The sequence below is a fragment of the Mastigoproctus giganteus genome, chromosome 8 (assembly GCF_048544385.1).
Source record: "Mastigoproctus giganteus isolate SK-2022 chromosome 8, ASM4854438v1, whole genome shotgun sequence".
Taxonomy (NCBI): Eukaryota; Metazoa; Arthropoda; class Arachnida; order Uropygi; family Thelyphonidae; genus Mastigoproctus; species Mastigoproctus giganteus.
The window spans coordinates 17,276,258-17,299,980 of record NC_143582.1 but is presented as its reverse complement, the minus strand read 5'-3'; the positions used below and the strand labels follow the sequence as shown (position 1 = coordinate 17,299,980).

General features: G+C 36.2%; 1 protein-coding gene across 1 annotated transcript in view; it reads right to left on the bottom strand.

The window, feature by feature from the left end:
• Nucleotides 1-5,939: 5,939 nt before the first annotated feature.
• The window catches only part of LOC150081300 (uncharacterized), a 219,338-nt gene continuing 201,554 nt past the window's right edge, over nt 5,940-23,723 (bottom strand). Inside the window, exons 7-8 of the mRNA XM_090380150.1 lie at nt 11,020-11,174; nt 5,940-6,096 (exon numbers count right to left, since the gene is read on the bottom strand). Coding sequence (XP_090236276.1) covers nt 5,940-6,096; nt 11,020-11,174 — 312 coding nt within the window. The remainder of the gene's footprint in view (nt 6,097-11,019; nt 11,175-23,723) is intronic.

The window sequence follows — 23,723 nt, the reverse complement described above, 5'->3', positions numbered from 1 at the left end:
ATACTCTAAAATCACAACCCTGAATTCTACTTGAAACCTTATTTCCTAAATAAGCAAAATGCCACATATTCCACTAAAAATGCAAGAAATTTTGCTTATTTGCTTTATTAGTTTATTGCTTAATATATGCTTATTAGTTTATAAAAGATGCTGTTCCTTTATAATCACCAATATTTATTACTATTTCATATCCCATGAAATATCTTCCTAGTGTAAGCCTTATCGCAGAGGAGAATAATCTGCAAATCAAGTTTCTAAACTTGCACATCTAAATGGGAGTACTCTAGATATGGCTTAACCATTGCTTTTGAAAATGGAATAATCACCCTCGTCTCCTCTCAAATGTCTTATATATGCCTACACAGATATACAAGAACTGTTAGGGGGGAAAAAAAGACATCAACATATCATGAACTATCTCAGCAGCCTGTCTGAACCATTCAGGGAAATTTATATAAGTGTTCTTAAATACTTTTCATTGTCAACTAACTTATGTTTGTTGGTGCTATACCTAAGATGCCATCAGGTCTAATCAAGAAATTGATTAGGTCTGATGACAGGATTCAGCACAGAATCTAGAAATGTTGCCAACTGTAAAGTAGTTCTGTTGTTTGGGAGTTTAGCTTACTTACTGTAATATTTTGTATGGAATAAAATTCACCTGAAAACAATCACAGGCTTTAATTAGTGTTTTTCACATTAACTTTATGAACAATCACATATGTCCTCAATTAACATTCTCAGTTTATTAATGCACTAAAAATGTTAATTGAATTAATCCTGTGCATTGAAAGAAGAATGAAATTAAACATAAGTTAGGTTAGGATTCCTCAAACTGTACAAATTGCAATGTCAAATCTAAAGTAATTGTAATGAAATAGCCCATTATTAATAAGTTCTCTTAGAATATTGCAACAGCTCAAACTAAACTCTCAGATCCATTATTACACAGCACAGAAAAGAAACAGCTATCCCAAAACAAAAATCTTCCTCCTTATTAGATAAGGTTCTAAAAACTAAATCAGCTAGATCTTACTTAATGATAAATTATCACACATTCATAATAAAAATAAATATTGAGGTACAAATTTACAAGGGTCCTATTTGATTCCACATTTAATCCAAAACATCCTGCAATCAAAATAACACAAACATAACAGTCAATCTCCATATATCCAAAGGAATAGTCAATCAAATCTTAATGCCAGAAAACTCCCAAACTGCAAGTAAAGTTATTAATGAATCAACAGTTAAAGATCACATTAAGACAAACTATCTATCCTACTGAACAGGAATTACGAGAAAGCTTTAAGAAGCAATATAATATCACTTTGGAATAAATGGCTACCATCACAGATGTTTGAAAAAGACTGTTCTATCCTAATCTCCCATGCAGATAAAGGAAAGACCATAGTCATCCTCCACAACAATTATACTGCCAAAGTCCAGAAAATTAAGGAGAGTACCTGATATAGTACTACAGACAAAAATTCCACTTCACAACATAGAAAGAAAGGTGGAAACAAAACTTAATATACTCTTCCAAAAGCATAAAATTGACAATGATCTCTTTAAAGAACTTAACCCAAATAATTTGGAAGCTCCAAGCACATGTTTGTGAATCTAAAAGTGCATAGTAACATTTCTTGATCATTTTTGTTAGCTTTCCTGCCCATCTTTATATTAATGAACTTAGACATTTAACTCTAATACCTATGTTAATGATAACTATTATGGGATGCATTTGGTCTATGATGAAGTGGGGTCTAATCTCTGTATACTCATATCCATGGATCTGGATCCCATCTTCCCAGCACATAAGCATTCCTTACCTCATAACAATTCCACTCTCCCCTTGCTGGCCAGTAATTTCTCCAAAAATGACAAGCAATGGATACCTCAAGAATGCAACTGGAACTCATCAGTGCCTAATCCTTGACCCACTGCACCCATTTCTTAATGTTACATGCAGAAAGCAACATTACATAGTGGGGATCTTCTAGAAAAGTAGCCTAGACTTGGACAACAACTAATGAATCATCCCTTGCCTATACTAAAATATTAGTCAGATATACACATACACATATAATAGGTGGAACAGGACCAGGGTATGTCTGCCAGGGACAAAGGTTGATGACGTTGCAGAGCGGATATCATCCTTTAAGGGCACAAAAGGTGATATAGTTGTACACGTTGGCACTAATGATATTAAGAGTAGGAGACCGGCGGAATTACTTAACAAGTACAGGTCACTGTTGAAAAAAAGCCGTGAATTAGGGTTGAATTTGAAAGTGTCTGCAATTCTGCCAGACACGATAGGAGGGAGTATATGATGAGAGCCCTGTCGATCAATTCGGCCCTGGAAGGATTGTGCAAGGCTCAAGAGGTAGAATTTTTTTTCAGCCTGGTCTGTAGTTGTTAACAGGAGAGACTGCTTCTACAGGGATGGGATACACTTAAATAGAAAGGGTGCAAGAATGTTTGCTGATGCTATCGAGGCAGTGTTAGGTGGGTCGGAAAACTGCTAGATTGGGGGGATACAAGGACTAATAGATTAACAGTAGCCACTGGCAGAGGTGAAAGTGATTCTTGCACTGCTTTTATTGGAATGAGCCGCAGCCTGGAAAATAAGATGCAGGATATTTCAGAGACCGCTGGGAATCATTGGGGTACAAATAAACACATAGGTTGTGTTAGGGTAGCTAAGAAAAAGAACAGGTGCATGTATACTTGCATGTACACCAATGCTAGGAGTTTAGTAAATAAATTTGATGAATTTGAGGTATTGCTCAAAACATCAAAGGCAGATATTGTGGGGATTTCAGAGACGTGGTGTCACACAGATATAAGGAATGCAGAACTGGAATTTGGGGAGTACAGTGTCTACAGAAAGGATAGACAGGGAGGATGGGTTATGCTATTAGATAAGAAATACATAAAATACAAGGAAGTGAAGCCAGTCGACTTTGCTGGACAGTGCAGTGTCGAGTCAGTTTGGTGTGACATAAACATTGGGAGATCAAAATTGAGAGTAGGAGTGTGCTATAGGCCTAATGACTCTGATGAGTATAATAAGAAACTGTACGGGGAAATAGACTGGGCCAGTAAATCAGAGAGTCTTATAATGGGGGATTTTAATTTCCCAGATATTGACTGGAATTTGGGGCTGGTCACCCACACACTAGCAAGGCTTTTGTGGATTTATTGGATGATTGTTTTCTACATCAGCATGTTCCGGAGGCAACTAGAGAAAGTAATAATTTGATTTGATTATCAGTAGTGATTCTTCATGCATTAAGAATCTGCAGGTAAATGAACCACTAGGTGGCAGTGATCACAGTGTGCTGAAGTGGGATTTACTCAAAGAGGTAACTACCATTAGGAGTAAAGGGAAGGGTTATTGCTTTCGTAAAGGCGACTACGATAGACTGAGACAGTATTTAAATTCTATACAGTGGGACCAACTGATGATGTTACCAACAGCAAATTCAAAATGGGAAGCATTCAAAGAACTTATCTTGGAAGCTACTAGGCTTTACATACCAACTAAGAAATATTGTTCAAGGCTTAGGCCTAAGTGGATGTCAGATGAACTAATGAGACATATGGCAGAGAAGAAAAATGCATGGGATACATACAAATTAACACGTGACACAGAAGCCTATGATAGATACAAGTTGATCTGTAACCAAGTTACAAAGGAGGTTAGGCAGGCGAAGGCAGATTACGAGAAATCTTTGGAAAGGGATGCAAAGAAAAACAGCAAAGAGTTCTTTAGTTATGTAAACTCTAGAAGGAAGGGGATGAATCAGATTGGTCCACTTGATATCGATGGGTCAACTGTTGATGATCCTGCTCAGGTAGCTAACAAACTGAATGAATATTTTGCATCAACATTCACACATGAGGAGTTATTCAGCGAGGGGAATGCCAGAGGTGTATTCAACTCTGGCAGTAAGCTAGAGAATCTTGTAATAACTGAGAGTAAAGTGGAGGAGAAATTGTTGAAGATAAATACAAGAAAGGCACCTGGGGTGGATGGGATCTATCCAGTTATATTAAAGGAAGCAGCAAAGGAAGTAAGCAAAGCCTTAGCCATAATTATGAGAGCTTCCTTGGACTCAGGGGAAGTACCCATGGACTGGAGATGTATAAATGTGATCCCAATTCACAAAGGAGGATCAAAGGGCGACACAAGTAATTATAGACCTGTTAGTTTAACTTCTGTTCTTGGAAAATTAATGGAGGCACTGGTTAAAGAAGCACTGCAGGATCATCTAGACAAGACTTCAGTTATAGCTCGGACACAGCATGGTTTTGTTAAGGGGAAGTCTTTCCTGACCAATTTGATTGGATACTATGATGCAGTCACAAAAGAACTGGATGCAGGGAATAACTTTGATATTATATACTTGGACCTTAGAAAGGCTTTGGATACTATTGCACATGGAAGACTGCTGCACAAATTGGGGCAGTGTAGTATTGGAGGCAAATTGCTGCTATGGATAAAGGGGTGGTTGAGGGGGAGAAGACAGAGTGGTAATCAATGGACACTGCTCATCGTAGACTAATGTTATTAGTGGAGTCCCTCAGGGTTCAGTATTGGGTCCATTATTGTTTTCTGTATTTATAAATGATATTGATGATGGTATATCAAACTTAATGTTCAAGTTTGCAGACGATACGAAGGCTGGCAGGGTTGTCAAGGACACTATGCTACTGCAACAGGATCTGGAAAGGTTGAGCAGATGGACTGAGAGGTGGCAAATGAAGTTTAACATTGACAAATGTAAAGTACTACATATGGGAAACAGCAACCCCAGAGCAACGTATCAACTCTGTGGTACTACACTGACAGTGGTAGAGAATGAAAGGGACCTGGGGGTGGTTGTGCAGGCAGATATGAAGTTTTCTGAGCAGTGATGATGGGCTGCAAGAATAGCTCATGGTGTATTGTCGATGATATATAGGAATTTTTCTAGCAGGGATAAGGAGGTGATTATTCCCTTGTATAAGGCAATGGTCAGACCACACCTAGAGTACTGTATACAGGTCTGGAGGCCTCATTTCGAGAAGGATGTAGAGATGCTGGAACGAGTACAGAGAAGGGCAACAAGATTAGTGAATGGAACAAAGGGGTGCTCTTACGAAGAAAGGCTTACATTTTGCAAATTACAGTGTCTGGAGACTAGGCACCGGCAAGGTGATCTGATAGAGGTGTATAAAGCCTTGAATGGTTTGAGCATGCTCAATGCTGATGGGATTCTTCCTCTTGCTCAGAATAATCACCTGAGAATGCATAAATTCAAACTGAGGAAAGACAGATGTAGGATAGACGTGAGGAAATTTGCCTTTAGCCAGCGGGTGGTTGGTTGCTGGAATAGACTTCCATCCCTTGTCGTGGAAGTTGATAGCCTAAATAAGTTTAAGGCTTAGCTGGACAGGTATTTCGAACGAACAGAGGTGTGAAGTGGAAGTGGTTATTTTTTATTTATTTATTTGTTTTTTTTTTGGCTGATGCTGCATAAGCTTGCTTTCTTGCATCAAATGCCTCTACTAATGCTAATATACAGGCAAACTTTCCTGAGACATTTAGTAAACATTTAGTATACGGTTTGAGTTTGAGTACATTTAGTGTATAGTCCAGTGCATTACCTAAAAGATTAATATAGTTTATATCCTTTTACGTGGGTGTGATGTTATTTGGTTTTTAGGAGCATTAACAACTAAGGCCATATTGCTCCGGGATATGCGGTGGTCATTCCCTGACTTTTCCACATCCTCCGTATTTGGTGGTGACGGGCTCGAACCCCGGTCTAATCAAGAAGTGTGTGCTACGCACTGCTGCTCCTTCCCACCTGGCTACGGTGGCGCCACGTGGGTGTGAGAGAGAGAGACGGTATTACAAATAAATTTCTGAATGATTACATAAATAAATACTAACCTGGAGAATTAGGCTGAAGATGGTATGTAAATGAAATACAAAAATTTGTCCCTTCACTCAATGAAAAACAATGGATAGGAAAAAGTGCATGAAGAATTTGGGCAGTATCTTTTACTGTCTCTGCAACTTGCTTCTCAAATTCTGCTTTTATCCTGAAAGAAAAAAAAAAATATATATATATATCAAAAAAAGAAATTAAAGCCCACAAAATTCCAAAAAAACTGGGAAGTTTCATACACAATTTTTATTAATCAACTAACTGTACATGGCATATGAACACTTTTTAAGATTTTCGTTAAAATCTGTTGAATGGAACAAAGATAATGAAACTAACACACATTATCCAGTCTAAACATGATTGCCTACCTTATGGGGATAGGTCCTCTTCTTGCCACCATCACTGCCACCACATGGCAAAGCATGGAACTCTACAAAGGCTCTGAATGTTGCAGGAGGAGGTATGTTGTACCAAGTCACCATGACTGCATCCTTTAGATCTGTTGATCCATGTAACCCCAAAGATGTTCTATGGGATTTATATCCAGATAAATTCTCTGGCCAAGGTAGCACCTGGAAGTCACTTTTGCTGTGAAGGTGACTTCCAAGTGCTACTTTGGCCAAAGAATTTGCTGGATGTGAATCCCATTGAACATCTCTCTTCCACTCTTGAACAATATCAATCCCATAAAACAATAGAACATCTCTCTCTCTCTCTTTAACAAAACCAGCAACATGGTAGGGTGCATTATTCTGCTGGAACATACCGGTGCCATTTGGAAAGACAGTAACCATGAAGAGATGTACCTGATCAACCACAATAGATAGGTAGTTATAGCATTCAGAGTGTGGTCTAGGGGTACGAGGGCCCAAGAAATTCCCAGGAAAACACTCCCATTCCAAAAAAAAAAAAAAAATGCCACCACCTACCTGTTTCTGTTGGACTAGGACAGAGTGATTCTTCTCCACAGTTTGTTGCCATACCCCTCCATCTACCATCCACACACGGCATAGCAGGAAATGTAATTAATCAAAAAAGCAACTTTTTTTCAAGTCATCAATGGTCTAAGCTGTTCAGATGTAAACTTTAGGCATCATCAGTAATGGATGGCCATAAGCATGGGTACCTTGATGACCAGGCACCTACTCCAGTGTTGTCTCACATTGAGGAGGGTTCATGGTCTTGGAAACACCACTGGTTGCCTTCAGGTTAAATTACGTGGTCAGTTGTTTTCCATCTATTGGCTTGCAAAGAGCAGGACAGCCTACACTCAACACGACCATCAATGAGGTGTGGGCACCCACCATCAGCTGCTCTGTCCACTCGGACCACCTTAACTACAGACCTCCACAAACAGCTCACAAGATTTGCATTTTTCATAATACTGCCACCATTCAACTGGTAACCCAACAATCATCTCTTTTTCAAAGCTCATGTCGATCAAGTATTTTGTATGAACTGCAATTCCACGAACCTGCAGTATCACATTTACTGGTTCTCACTGAAACATGTGTACCCACCAGGAAGAGTAATAGCTCATTGCTAAAACATGGGGATGGTCATAATATTTTGACTTGGTAGTGTATACTATAATAGTGTTGTTCAACCTTTAGGAGACCATAAAATATTCCTTACTTTAGGAAGAGCATCGTAACAAATATATATTCTCTTTTTTTTAACTATATATAAATCTTATATTAGCATAAAAATCCAGAAAATGAACTAATAATAAGATATCGCTCGTATTACATAGACAATACTTGTAAATAAAGCACAGAATCCAAAGTGACGAGTATTCGCATGAGTACTGTTGAGAAACACTGTATTAGCATTAGCAATGTAGTGCAAGGAAGCCACAGACCTTTGTTGCACTGGCAAAAAATATAAATAAACAATAATGAATTAAAAAATAATAAAATTAAATAAAAAAAGAATAATAATCAACAATAATAATAAAAGAATAAAATAAATCAAAAAATAAAAAATATATGGAAGATATACCAGTTGACCTTCAAACTGGCATCCTCAACTACCTGCGGAAGTAGCTTGTTCCAGTTATCAACAACTCTCTGGTTAAAATAAAAAAACTTCTTGTAGTTCAGTCTAAACCTCTTCCCCTGTAATTTCAGATCCCCTCTAATGTTCCTGGCTGCCAAGTTCTAACCCACATATTCAAAATCTTTTCTCATACAGTTGCCCTTTTTCCAATCTTATCATGTGGGTTGCCTATCTTTGAACATATTCAAAGAAGCTCAATTTCTTTTTTTTTTTTAGATGATGTTTCAAAGTATGGAGACCTCATCTAAAAGGTATTCCAAGTGTGGTTGTACAATTGCCTTATACAGTAAAATTGTGACTTCCTTATCTTTACAGGCTACAGTTCGAAAAATCATCAATAGGACCATGGTGTTTCCTGGCCGCCTGCTTAGAAGAGTCAGAAAACTTCATATATACCCATATCATAACTACCAGTTATCTATCTTTCTCAACTATTGTTAAATCAACCCCACCAAGTGTATAAGTTACACCTATTCCCCAGATGTAAGTCATTTTGCTGCATTAAAACACAGTTACCACTTTTCTAACCCACTCTTGAAGCCTGTTCAAGTCATCATATAGGTCAGCGTTTTCCCAAACCTTTTTAGTCACGGAACGTTTTTCATCTCTTGCTAGTGTGTGTGTGTTGACCAACCCACAAATATGATCGAATACTATGATGCAGTAACAAAGGAAATGCATTAAAAAATAATAATTTTGATATCATATACTTAGATTTCAGAAAAGCTTTTGACACTATTCCACATAAAAGACTGCTGTAAAAATTGGAACAGTGCAGCATTAGGGGCAACTATCGATAAAGGAATAGTTGAATGGGAGAAGACAAATGGTGATTATCAATGGACACTGCTCTTCGTGGAGTTCCTCGGGGTTCAAGTACTGGACCTATTGTTGTTTTCAATATTTATTAATGATATTGATTATTTCAATATTTATTAATGATATTGATCAAGGAATATCAAATTTAATGTCTATGTTTGCAGATGATAGTTTGGTAGGCTGGTTATTGATAGTTATCAGATATATTATTGCAACAATATCTAGAAAAATTAGACAGATGAGGTGAGAAGTGACAATTGAATTTTAACATTGACAAATGCAAGGTACTGCATATGGTAGCAGTAATCCCAAAATAACAGAGGGTGGTGGAAAATAGAAAAGACCTGGGGGTAATTATGCAGTCATGAAGTTCTCTGAGCAGCGCAGATGAGCTACTAGGGTAGCTCGTGGGGTTTTGTCAATGATATAGAGGAATTTTGCCAGCAAAAATAAGGAGATGATCATCCCGTTGTATTTTATCATTTGCTCTTGTACTAAGTCACTGAGCAGGTGACTTAGTACACTCAGTGATTAGTATTAGTGTCATTAGTACAAGAGTAAATGATAAAATTAAATTGCTATGTTCATGTTATACAGACATCTTTCTTAAAAACTGCAAGGAATTAAGTCTAACATTTAATTAGATATACAAGACTGTAAAAAATGATTTTCATAAAAATTTTCCAAAAAAAATTTACAATTGAATAAAGAAAATTAATTTCAACCGGTAAGAACGGTAACCAAGTTTAATAAACAGTAAATAAGATTGAGTAATTAACAGAAGCTTTCGAGATTAAATATCTCTTCGTCAGCTGTGGGAATACATACATAAAATATAAAACATTACAAATGGAATATGCAGAGCGTGGCCATGTTGAGTGAAAGAGCATGCACGAGGATGCACGAATGCTAAAGCATCACTGTGTAGATCTAGGTGATTGTTACAGATGCTGGGTGCATACATGGGCTGAGTGCCAGTGTTTGTCATGCTGTAACACTATAGACTCCATGATTGGGTGTAGCCGCATGCCTCTATTGTGATTAAAAACGCTATGACAACCAGATATGTGCAGTGACTCAAGCCATTGATAGTAGTGGTGGGAATGGTCAAACACCGCAGTATCACGTTTGGGATTGAGGTAGTGTTGCATCGACCAATAATGCTCTGCAACTGCAGAGTGTGCAGAGTTAGCTAATCGAATGGCCCTTTCATGTTTTGAGAGGTGGTCCTGGACCCTTCTGGCAGTTTCCCCCACACAGCAGCTACCACAATCATAGCATGTGATGCTGGATATCGCACTGCTGCATAAAAGAGGGGTGGACAGGTATCTTCACCCTCGAGACAAGAAATCTCAAACCTCTACCGGTAAGTTGGAGGCACTTTATCCGGTACCCACATAAGATCTTAGAAATGCGATCTGAAGCACACAGGTAATGTAGGATTTAAGTGGTAGATGTTGTCTCGTTGCTTTGGGGGGGGGGGGAGCCTCAGATGTAGCAAGCTCACAGGCTTGCAGGTTGCACTTGTCAAAGACATAGGTAGGTTATTATTGGTTCTTATTAGGAGTTTTATGGTGCATCGTCAGCTAAGGTTATTGTGCACCAACACGGGTAGGATAGCACAGTTGGTGAGGTCAGCTCTTATCTTAGAAACTTCATTGTGCCTGGCATCCATGGAGCTGTAATGACTTCAGGCTTGAGAGAGTAGTGCGCCTGCAGTACTGAACAGGTGGCATGACCTGTAGTTGGTAAATTAGCCAGATCACATGGGCTTTTGGTATACCAAAGTTTCCAGATGCGATCCTACACACTTCAGCACGACATCCAGAAAGGAAAGGGTGTTGCTATGTGAGGGAAACTCCCAGCAGGCTCCAGGACCAAATTTTTTTTTTTTTGGAGAATTTTTATGAAAATCATTTTTTCCAATCTTGTCTTTTGTATATCTAATTAAATGTTACACTTAATTCTTTGCAGTTTTTATACAAGGAATGATGAACTCAATTTTCTTTATTCATCTATGGAACCCGGTACCACAGGCCTCTTCAATTTTATCAAATTTACAATTAATCATTTAGACATTCATATTGGAAGACCACAATAATGGTCCAAGCCTTTAATCTTTCAACAGTCAAGAAATACTGGTATTTAATTATTAATTTATAATAAATTAAAAATTTTCTCCCTTTCATTTTTTACTTACTCAGAAATGTGAGCATTGAGCATGTCCTGAATTGTTGTATTATTTGCTATCTTAGCTAGTCGTAAAGCATTCATGCCCTGTTGGTTGGTTAGAGCAAAATTAGCACCGCTCTTCAACAGCATATGCACTACATCGTGACGTCCATTTTTACATGCCTGAAACAGATGTACATTTTTTTAAGTAAAAATTAAATACCAGTGGTTTGGTCTGCAAAATAATGTCTTTCAATGAGTAATTCTTGTAAAGTTCATGGTTATATTGCACATAAATACCTTATTTAGACAACACCACAATATTAAATATAAACTATCTATTCTGAAATCAAAATTTCTGAGGTTTTGGAAGCTACTTGATTGCATTCAGCAACATAAGAGAACAAAGAACTCAATATATATTGATACCTGTATAGTGATGACTAAAAATGCTGACCTACCTGTATTTGTGGATGTTTTCCATTTTTAACCCACTTTAAAATCATAAGTTTTCACTTTTATACTATTTTTATTATTCATTCTAAAGTAACTATTAAGATGAATTTAAATATGATTACAGTTTTTTTTTTTTATTTCTCATATGATTTCTTAGATATGGTGCTTTTCAACAGTGTATTATCACAAAGTAAGACAGCATGATTTCAATCAATAAAAATGACTTTAAACAATTTACAAAAAAGTAAAAATCTTATAACATCTAAATTTTCAGTATATGATGCAAGCTGCACTTTTAAACATTAATATTTATAGATTACCACTTTGATTTAGCGACTGCATTGCATCTTGAATACACCAACTTTAGAAGCAGTTCATAAGTAACAATAAAGTTAAAGGAAAATTACAATACTTCAATTAATTCACATTTATTTGTTCACTTCTTCAAAATTTCATAACTAATTTTAAATCAACTTTTCTGCATGATTAGCACCAGATGACTATCCAAAGCCACTCAACCCTTGTAATGTTTTTAGCTGCTACCTACCTCTGCACATTCATTGTCCAATGAAACACAGCAATCTCAAACTGAAAAGTTCATTCTTCATTTCCAAAGAGGTTTTCAGATGTTGATAAGAAACTGTTTTCAAACATTTCACTGATGCATTCATTGTTCCTTCCACAATATGAAATTATCTCACACTCTGACTTGACACAACACTAATTCTAATAGGATGTTTCGGTGGCTTTTAGACACTCTGTGGGCGAATTCTTACAATGGTACTATCGATTACATGCAGCAGACTGCCCACGAACCTCTCTGCACATGACCAAATTAGATGTTCCCATTATCTGAAATAGGGAGTTCACTGTGACAGTTTAGTGGTTTCACCATGTGTCACCCATTTGGAGGTCTTGGTATTCCCAGTTGGGAATAACCCTTGTCAAACTATTGGAAGAAATGGATAGGTGAAATGGGATCTCCCCCCCTCCCCTTTTTGGCTGGTGCTGTATAAGCGTGCTTTCTTGTATAATTTGCCACTACTAATACAAAAAGAAAAAAATACAATTCTTCAAGCCAGAAAAAGGATCAGATTATTATTAGCCATATACTGCAAGAAAGTCACAGGCTTTTGTGGCACCAGGCAAAAAAAAAAATATACAGATAAGAAAACATAAAACGAATTTTACTCCTTCCTCTTAATGTAGGCAATTATCAGTTGATATTTGAATTTCTTCAAGCCTCATCTACCTGTGGAGGCAAATTGTTCCAGTAATCAACAATTTGTTGGCTAAAAGAAAACTTACTACAACTTAGTCCCTCTTCCCCTTAACACGAATTTATGATCCCTTGTATTGGGATTCCTTATTCAGTGAAATTCCATGTTAATTCATTTTAATAACCCTGACTGGCTGCAGAGCTCTAGCCCACATAATTGAAGTATTTTTCATATAATCGCCCTTTTGCAGATTTCACCATGCAAGTTGCACTTATTTGGACCCTTTCAAGAAACTTCTTTATGAGCTCCCTATCTTTACATTATATTGTTCTTAGAGCACTTTAGAGTATATCTCATATTGTGAATACCTTCACAAGTTACCATGATATTGCACTACCACGAATAAGTTAACGCTTCACCAATAGAGAAGACTACTGTTACTTATTCTCGGCAGATACCATTCTTCAGATTGGGTTGATAAGAAGTGGGGTTCCCCAAGGATCAGTATTAGGACCACTGTTTTTAATTTTCATAAATGACATTGATAAAGGCATAGAGGCCATGATGTCTAAATTTGCAGATGATGTTAAAATTGGTAGAATAGTTAATGATCACTGTCAAGCTGAGCTTCTTCAGAGAGACCTAGATAGACTTCAGGAATGATCAGAAGAATGGCAGCTATGCTTTAATCCAACAAAGTGTAAGGTATTACACCTGGGAAACAGTACTTCCAAATATAACTTACTCACTTGGAGTTCAACTAAACCCAGTACTGGAGGAAAGGGACTTGGGTTTTACAATATGGTCAGACATGAAATTCTCTGAGCATTGTAAACAGGTTGCAAGGAAGGCCCACGGTGTCCTATAGATGATCTATTGAACTTTTGCAAGTAGAGATAGGGATGTGATAATCCCATTATATAAGGCTTTGTTAGACCACACTTGGAATACTGTGTTCAAGTATGGAGACCGCACCTAAAGAAAGACATCGAGCTTCTTCAAAGGGTGCAAAGATGGGTAACTCACCTGGTGAGATCGGCAAAAGGGCGTCCTTATGAAGAAAGACTTTGAATATGTGGGTTGCAGAGTTTGGAAACTAGACACCTTAGAGGAGATTTGATTGAGGTGTTTAAGGCTCTGAGAGGCATCAGTAAAATGAATGAGGAAGAAATTTTCAAGATTATAAATGATGCTAGAACTAGGGGACATAAATTCAAGTTACAGGGAGAGATGTTTAGATTGGACTGCAGGAAGTTTTATTTTAGTCAGCGAGTTATAAATTACTGGAATAAGTTGCCTACATGGGTGGTAGAAGCTGACAGTTTGGGGAAATTCAAAGGTCATCTGGATATAATACCTTCGGGTGAGGGAAACGCATAGGATGATAGGTTTAATTTCCTTTTCTTTATTATTTATTTTTTTTTATCATTGTTTTATTCAGTTTTTTTTTTTTTTTTTTTTTTTTTGGCTGGTGCAGCATAAGCCATAGGCTTTCTTGCACCATGCAGCCATTACTAATACTAAGTAACGCTTCACCAACAGAGAAGACTACTGTTACTTATTCTCAGCGGATACCATTAGTAAAGCATCTAAGTGGTGGTATCCACTGAAAATAAGTACCAGTAGTCTTCTCCATTGGTGAAGCATTACTTATTCGAGGTAGTGCAATAGCGTGGTAACTCGTGAAGGTATTCACAATATGAGATATACTTAATGATGCCAATTCCTAGTTACTTAGTAGCTGGCTGCGTGTAGAAATGATGCACTTGCACTAATAACTTACACATCAATTATATTGTTCTATAAATTATCAATAGACGTCATGGGATTTCCTCGCTGCCTGTTTAACACTGCTCAGAAAACTTCACATCTGCCTATATCATAACTCCCAGATCCCTCTCTTCTACTGTTTTTAATTCAACCTCACCAAATGTAATATATACAAGTCATTTTGGGGTTGCTATTTTCCAGTGTAAGACCCTACATTCTGCTGCATTAAAACATTGCTGCTACCTTTCTTACCATTTTTTTTTAAGTCTGTTCAAGTCATACTCAAGGCGTGCTGCTTGTCACTAATCATTAATGACTGTCCTAATCTTTACATCATCTACAAATTTTGATATCACACCCTTTATCCCTTCATTGATGTGTTTATGAAAATCAGAAACAACAGTGATCCAAGAACCAATCCTTGGGGGACCCAAATTCTGATGTTACACGAACCAGAAGAATATCTATTAATCACAGCCCTCTGCCTTCTGCCTTGGAGCCACTCTGCAATCCATTTTAGAACCTTTCCAGTAATCCCAACATATTCCATCTTATACAGTAACCTCTCATGAGGGACTGAGTCAAATGCTTTGTTAAAATCCAAAAACCACATCCAGCTTATGAGTAACTGTGTCAAAATAGCACATGATTTTCCCTAAAAAAAAAAAAAAAAAAAAAAAAAAACTGATATTTTATATACTTCAGCATGCCATTTCTATCTAAATTTCCCTGGATTGCACTCTTATTCACTGCCTCTAAGATTTTCCCTGCCACTGAAGTCAGACTAACTGGTCAGTAGTTCCTTCCTTACATCCAGCTTATGAGTAAATGTGTCAAAATAGCTCATACAGTAACCTCTCATGAGGGAATGAGTCAAATGTCTTGCTAAAATACAAATAAGCTCCCTACATCCAGCTCGCAAGTAACCGTGCCAAAATAGCCTACTAAGTTAGTTAAAGATGATTTTCCCCTGAAATGTGTCTAAAGGATACACAACAAAATCATGTTGTGGGCCCTTCACAGAATGCCATTTCTATCTAAATGTCTTTGGATTGCTCTGAACCATTGCTTCTAAAGTTTTCCCTACCAGTGAAGTAAGACTAGCCAGTATGTAGTTACTAACTTCATTCTTAAAACTGCCTTTATGTATTGGTGATACAATGGAATCTCACCCGGGTCCAATGATATGATGCCCTTATAATTAACCTCAATGGTTCAACACACTCTCTGGCTGCATCCCTCAAAATTATTGGGAATATGCCATCAACTGAACTCCAAACTTTTGAGTCTTATTTGCCTTTAAGCTCAAAAGCTTTTCTAATGAACAGTCATCTGTAATTTCAAAGTCACTGTTTTGATATAGTTTAACCTCACTCGGTCATCCTCTTCTCAGCATGAACTTCTCCTCAGAATAGTGTTTTTCATCAGTAAAGACTGTTGTGAAATACCTATTCAATTCAGCAACATCAGCTGGATTATCTAACACCAACTAAAACCACATGCAGTACAAAAGGTGCCAATCTAATCACTTTCTTCTTTATATTCGCATATATGAAAAACTCCTTGTGTCCAATCTTTGCTCTCTTTGCCAGTGCCTCCCTAACCTTATCTGTGGTACTATTACAAATCAACTTATAGCTATTGTAGGTTTCATTGCTTTTCTTCATCCTGTAAATTTCCCATGCATTCTTTTTCTGCTTTTTTTTTTTTCTTCTTCTTTTTCTGCTCTATTACACTAGCCATCTGCATATTCATCCATCTCAGCATCCTCCTTGTGCTATATTTCCTTAATGGTATATATTCATTCATGGATTACTGCTTTATAGGTATTCCATAATTTTGATATATTCAACCTCCCTCTGCAATCCATCCAATTAATAGATACCATATAGAACTTTTAATTGTCATAATCCCCTTTTCTGAAATTAAAACCTGTGCCTTTACCTATTGCAATATCTTTCTTCATTTTTCAAATAACAAATGCGTGATCACTACATGAAGTCAAGAAGAATAAATTTTGGATGGATAGCATTCAGGAAATATAGTCACATACTGAGGAGCAATAGCCCAATTTGTCTGAAACGTAAAATAATGAACCAATGTATACTCCCCACCATGACTTATCGAAGTGAAACTTGGGCACTCACCAAAAGAATGGAAGAGAAGCTGAGAACTACACAGCGAAGAATGGAATGAATTATATTAGGAATCAGACTGTTAGATAAGAAGAGAAACACATACATTAGGCAGCAAACTCAATTAAAGGACATTATCAAAACTAAAGAACTAAAATGATCTTGGGCAGGACACGTAGCTCGAAGACATGATGACAGATGGACTAAGAAAATAACAGAATGGTACCCAAGAGGAGCTAGAAGAAAACCTGGAAGAGATGGACAGATAAAATTCATGAGTTCGTGGGTAGTAAATGGATGGCCATTGCATAAAACAGAAGGAACTGGAAAATTGCTGGAGAGGCCTTCATCCTGCTGTGGATTTAAAATGGATGATGATGATCACTACATGCCAATGGTTCCTCTGCTGTAAGCTGTGATGTTATCTGATTTGTATAATTCGTAAGTATGATGAGGTCTAGAATATTCTTACCCCCATTATTTTCTGTCATTCTGGTACAAATAATAATCATCCAGTTTATTAAATTTTGCTCCCCATGGTTAGTTTCTCTCCCACTTATTTCAATTGATCAGAGGGGAAGACTGAAGTTATCAATAACAAGACATTCACACTTGTCTGTCCATTCCATCTGTTTGTGAAGTCTCTCATCATACTCTTAACAAACCTCTGGTCTGTAGATTCCCACACTCATTATTCCTCTGCTTTCAATTAACCCACACCACACATTCTATCTGGCAGGCATAACTTCTGACTCAGCAAAAGCACTTTTCATACTCAGTCTGCTTTTGATAAGAAGCCCACATAATGACCCCATCATCCCTTCTATCTTTCTTATCCTTCCTAAATACATTATACACCCCATAGTGGAACTTTTCATCCTTAATTTCCAGGTGGCACCATGTTTCTGTTAGTCCTATTACGTCAGCATTAGCTGTCCTAACTAGGAGTTTGAATTCATCCATTTTATCGACAACACTGGTGACATTCCTGTACACACCATATAGAACTATAGAAGAATACTTAGTTAAGACTACAGTCTTAGTTAACTACCCTGACACAACCCCTTGAAGTTATTTAGGCTTGTTTCCCTATCTTTACCTTTCTGCTCTTCTTCCCAACATCAGCTGTTGTGGCAAAAAATAAGAAATCAAGAATTCTCGAGATATGTACATGCATTATTTTGATTGATATCATCAGATAAATGAGTGTCTATATTAGCCTTCCCCCCCAACTAGCAGTTTCCTGAACTCTTAACTCCTCACTGATACTAGCAGAAACTCTTGCACCACCTTTTTGCAAATGAATACAGTCTCTACAAAATAGATTCCTCATAACACGGATGGTCCTACAATCCTGTGCTTTCCCTCAAATAACAATTAATCCGAATTTAACTATTTTACAATCTTTTTAGCTAATATTTCACATAATGCAAAACATTTTGTGTTGAATAAGATCTGATGAGGTGACAGAACAGCATTCAAACCAACAAAATTAACTTAAAATAACATTTTTAAAATGTTAGAATACCAGAAAATAATAAAAATCTAATTAAAAAATAAACTAACTAAAGCTATTTGGTATAGTTTGTAATCGATCAGGCCAAACAGATTTAGCTATTTTAAATTTTAATGAAGCACCCCTTTGTACAATGCACAACATTTTGTGTTGAATAAGCATCTATTTTGTCTGTAAACTGTCACCGGAGGTCACTTTCTATCTAACGAGGCAGTAGGAAATGCCATAACAAGCTGTAAAAGCAGAGTATCAACTTTTTAATAAAATGATAGCATAAACTTCTGCTGATGCCAGGTGTTTGAAAGTAGTGCAGTACTCCGGTAACTCATCAAAAATATGGAATTCATCCTGTTGTGAGACAAAACAACAAATGTTTTCCCCGTACATTTTAAATTCTATGGTACAAAGCACATAACAGAAGGTAGAAGTACTGCACCTTGCACAAGATTGGTAGAGCAAAGACTATTCTTAAAGTGCCCACAATGTTTAAGAAAATGATGCAATTACTTGCAACTACCTGTAAGCAATTAAGAGTAATAAGATTATGGTGAAGTTTACAAAGATATATAGATATATAGCAGTCTTTGTTGATATACTTGTTGACTACTGTATCCACAAAATTGACCAAAACCAATTCACTGAAAACACACTTCACCAATAAATAAATCAGAATAAGTAACATAGTAATAATGTTATTTTAGCTCTAGAGCCTGTTATATACAATTCACCAAGAAGACAAAAAAATAAATTTTGTTGAAATATAAAATAATTATATAAATATCCTTCACATTCACTGTTGGCAATACATTGCATTACACAATATTTCAAAGGACTTTGGAACATATATTGGAAGCATGAAAGCTAAAGCAGGCAATATTTTAAAACATAATGTAAAATGAGCATTAGTATTGTTTTTGCTTTAATTCATTTTGCTGAATATGTCAGTATACAGATTGGCAAAATTGATTGAAAGGAACAAAAAAACATTCTTAATGTCTTACCATTTGAATTTATTTTACAGCATTATAAATCAGTCATTTTTGTTTCTGGTGACGCAGAGTGTTTTTTTAGATTTGTCAGGTAGTAATGCAAATAATAAAGGAATAACATCATTATTTCTTTAACCATGAAACATATATAGCTGAGAGAGAAAAAAAAAAAAAAGAGGACAAACAGTTTTAAACCGTCTGCATACCAGTGCTGGGACTGTGCTAATAACTGAAGACTGCTGTGTTGAAAATATTAAAATACATTAACTTCAGAACCAGAGACAAATAGTTTAATGCAGTTCTTAATAAAAATTCCATAAAATTCAGCCATACTGAAAGACTTACCTTTAAAAATACTACCCTGTATTTTTACCCTGTATTTAAATGTGAAGAATATTCATATAATTATTATAAATTTCAATAGAATTTATTTTTTTGTCTTCTTGGGTGAATTGTATATAACATGCTCTAGAGTAAAAATAAATAATATTACTGTGTTACTTATTCTAATTTATTTATTGGTGAATTGTGTGTTTTCAATGAATTGATATTTGTTGAACTGATACTTGAACTTTTTTGGTGAAACTTCCTAGACCCACAATACAATATGCAGACGTGAGGTTTCTTGTGTATGAATGAAGTGTCATACAACAATACCATTAGATGCTTCATTTTCTATAAGAGTTATGAATTTTCTCAATCATATGTTGCAGAAACTAAATTATTGATCTGTGGTAAAAAAAAAAAAAAAAAAAAAGTTTAGATCAGTAGTCTGCCAACTACCGAATTATACCTTTGCTTTCCAACAGATGTGTTGAGGCTACTGAAGATGAGAATTCTTGCCTGTGAGAAGAATTCACATTCCACACTATCTTGCATTAAAATTGCACCTTTCATTTTGCCCACACTAAACTTTACAACAGTCACAGACAAATTACCATGTTTCCAGACCATGAGATACATATTTTTCCAGGAAAAAAGTTGTCCAAAATTCCTGTCTTATGGTCTAGAGGTATACTAAGTGAATGCAGTGATGTCTATCTTTAATCATTAATAGGCACAGTATGAACAAAACTGTTCAGGTGGCCTTCTAAAACAGCTAGCTCTTTTATTGTGTGGCCATTTTAGATCGCACATAACAGAAGCAACAAAAAGGACAGCTGCTGAATTAAACACCGAGTTAGCTGTAATTCCAAAAAGGCTTAGCTAACTGCAGCCATTGGACATAAAGTAATAAACTCTTTAAAATATTCACATGTGAGGAGTGGACCAAATGGATGGAGGCGCCAAATGATTAAACATTAACAGGACAAAATAAAAACAACCAACCATTACCCAAGTGTGCAAATGGGTGAAAATTAGTAGGAATTAGAAAAAAGAGACAGTGCTATCCATGTCTTTCAAGAATATGGACTCAACAATGTCCCTGTGGCCTTGACGATGACATATTCTCTGAAGAAAGTGAAAGTTCAGACCATAATATCAGTAATGATAAGTGCGACATTAGTAATGCTGTATTACTGGTATTATACGGCAAGTAAAAGCTTCATTTTATGCTGAAATTTTGTTTAGTAAGCACTTGTGAATTTGAGTTTTAAATACCTGCATATGCAATAAAATATTTTTTCCAAAATTTTCCTTCTAAAATGTCAGTGTGTCCTATGGTCAGTGCATCTTATCTTCCATAAAATATGGTATATTAATAAAAATAAGATTGCACTTGAAGTGCAGAGCAGCACATGTTTCTAAATATTTTGTCTCTAGGTGCTATATATTTATGACCTTTGTAAATTTCCTACAAACACACTTCATTTCATCTATACTCCGTATATTTATACTAAAAATAAATTCTTATGAGGTATTAATTTGTTTCTAGTCGTCAAAACTTTGAGTCTGGTTTGAGCAGGCTCAATGCTGATGGGATTCTTCCTCTTGCTCAGATTACAAACCTGAGGGGACATATTCAAATTGAGGAAAGACAGTTGTTGTAGACTAGATGTGCAGAAATTTGCCCTTAGCCAATGGGTAGTTGATTGATGGAACAAACTTTCATCTGTTGTGGAAGTTGATAGCTTAAATTCAAGGAAGAACTGGACAAACTTTTGGAGTGAATGGATGGGTGAAATGGAAAGGTTTTTTTTTTTTTTTTTTTTTTTTGCCGATGCTGTATTAAGTTTGCTTTTTTGCATCATATGCCTCTGCTAATGCTGAAAGCAAAGTTTTTTTTTTTTTTAAATTCCTGTATCGAAAATGAAGAAAGAAACAGTTTGTATAGATTTGATGTTCTGCCAATTTCTTACCCATTGCAAAGTGTTTTGTTACTCAGAACAAAATTAAAAACACTGCTCTAGATCCTGAAGACATTTTTCTATTTGTTCATAAAACCTGTGCTTCTGACTTAATGCTTGGTTTGTGTTGTCCTTTAAGGCAGTTTTATTCCAAAGCTATTTTCCCTTCTGAGTAGAAATTTACCCAATATGAGTCATATTGGAGTGATTCCTGAGGAGGAAAAAAAATTCCATCATATTTCCCTTATTGTAAGTTCCTCCATTTAACTGCCAATTCTCACAGAATTCTAAGAACGTCCAGTTGATTAATAAATGCTAATAGGGGCTTTTATCTTCAATCCACAGATCATTGGCATATATCACTCACCTAAGGACAACTAGCATAGAAAAGTTGGGGCAGATTCAGTTGGGGATGTTGTACTAATTATTTCAAAGGCATCTAAAGAAATGTAATCATTGCAAAAGTATTTGAGTGCATTGCATTTGACCTAAAGATCTTAATAGGCCCTTAGGCCAAATATAATACTAATATGTACTAATACTAACACTAGGTAGTAGATGGCTCTCATCAACCATGCAATACTACCACTTTGCTTATTGGAGACTTGAAGTGATGAAAGCCATATTTAGTTTCTAGGGCGTTTCCGGCATCCTTCTCCCACTTCTCCTTCAACTCATGCATGGTACTAAGTACTATAGGTTTTGATACCTTTTGTATTTAGGGTTTTCATAAAAAAAAAAAAAAAAAAAAAAATGCAATCTAATGCCTCCACAATGAAAAGCAGAAAATCATAGAATAGGAACTTGTATAAGAGCTCATTCTATGATCTATCTTCTGTTGTTTTGCTATTGGGTGGTTTGTTTCCTTTCTGGCTATGTACCATTGGTGTGGCAGATGACTATCTTTCAACTTCTCAACCAATGTCACAGTACCTCAAAGTTCAGTTTTTCCACGTATTCCTTTTCGCTTGTAATGAAACTGAACAAATATCCCATTTTCTTTTTCTTTTACTGATGGCAGCACATTACATTCCAATTCAATACACTTTCCTTTTACACACAACCACAACTGCTCTATCTGCCATGAGTTCCTTAAATACTGTTGTACACGTCAATCACCATGAAAAAAAAAAGTTATCCTCAATAAATATGGATGAACACTCTCTCACTGTGCGGAAATATTTAATTACTTTTTATGGTATTTTACGGTATTTTGTGATTTTGGTATACAATCAGAAACAACCAAACAGCTCCACTAGATTTCTACTACTAGTGTTTTGCCAGTGGCCAACAAAAACATATTTTCCCTTTTTCCATTATTTCTACTTTGACCTATGACAAAGAATTTATGCTACTGTTTAGCAAGTATAATTGTTTCTGTGAATTAGTTAAAAAAAAAACTTCATTAATAAAAACATTTAGTTACTTCTACACAAAATATTCACTTATATTTATTATTAATCTATAATCTATGTTATGTTGCAGAAATTTTCCAATATCAATCTTTCTAAAACTTGATCCTCTCTTATTTCCCTTAAAACAGACTACACTACACCTATACCTTAGCCATAATTATGAGAGCATCCTTGGACTCAAGGGGAGGTTCCCACAGACTGGAGATGTGCAAATGTATCCCCAATTCACAAAGGAGGATCGAAGGGTGACAAGTAATTACAGAGTAATTACTTGTCATTTACAAGTAATTACAGAGTAATAATGTAATTATAGTAATTACATTATTTTACCTGGAACTTCTGTTCCAGATAAAATAATGGAGTCACTGGTTAAAGATGCATCGCAGGATCATGTAGACAAGACTGCAACAATAATTCAGACACAGCATGGGTTTGTTAAGGGAAAGTCTTGTCTGACAAATTTGATTGGTTATGATGTGGTTACAAAGGAACTGGATGCAAAAAATAATTTTGATATCATATATTTGGATTTCCGGAAAGCTTTTGACACTGTTGTGGATGGAAGACTATTGTACAAATTGGAGCAGAATGGTATTAAGGGTAAGTTGCTACAATGGATAAAAGGATGGTTAAGCGGGAGAAGACAGAGGGTGGTAATCAATGGGTGCTGCTCTTCGTGGACTGATGTTATTAGTGGAGTCCCACAGGGTTCGGTGTTGGGTCCACTGTTGTTTTGTATATTTATCAATGATATTGATGAAGGTATACCAGGCTTAATGTCGAAGTTTGCAGATGATACAAAGGTTGGCAGGGTTGTTAATGGCAGTGTGCTACTGTAACAGGATCTAGATAATTTGGGCAGATGGGCTAAGAAGTGGCAACTGAAGTTTAACCTTGACAAATGCAAAGTACTGCACATGGGTAGAAGTATCGCCAGAGAAAC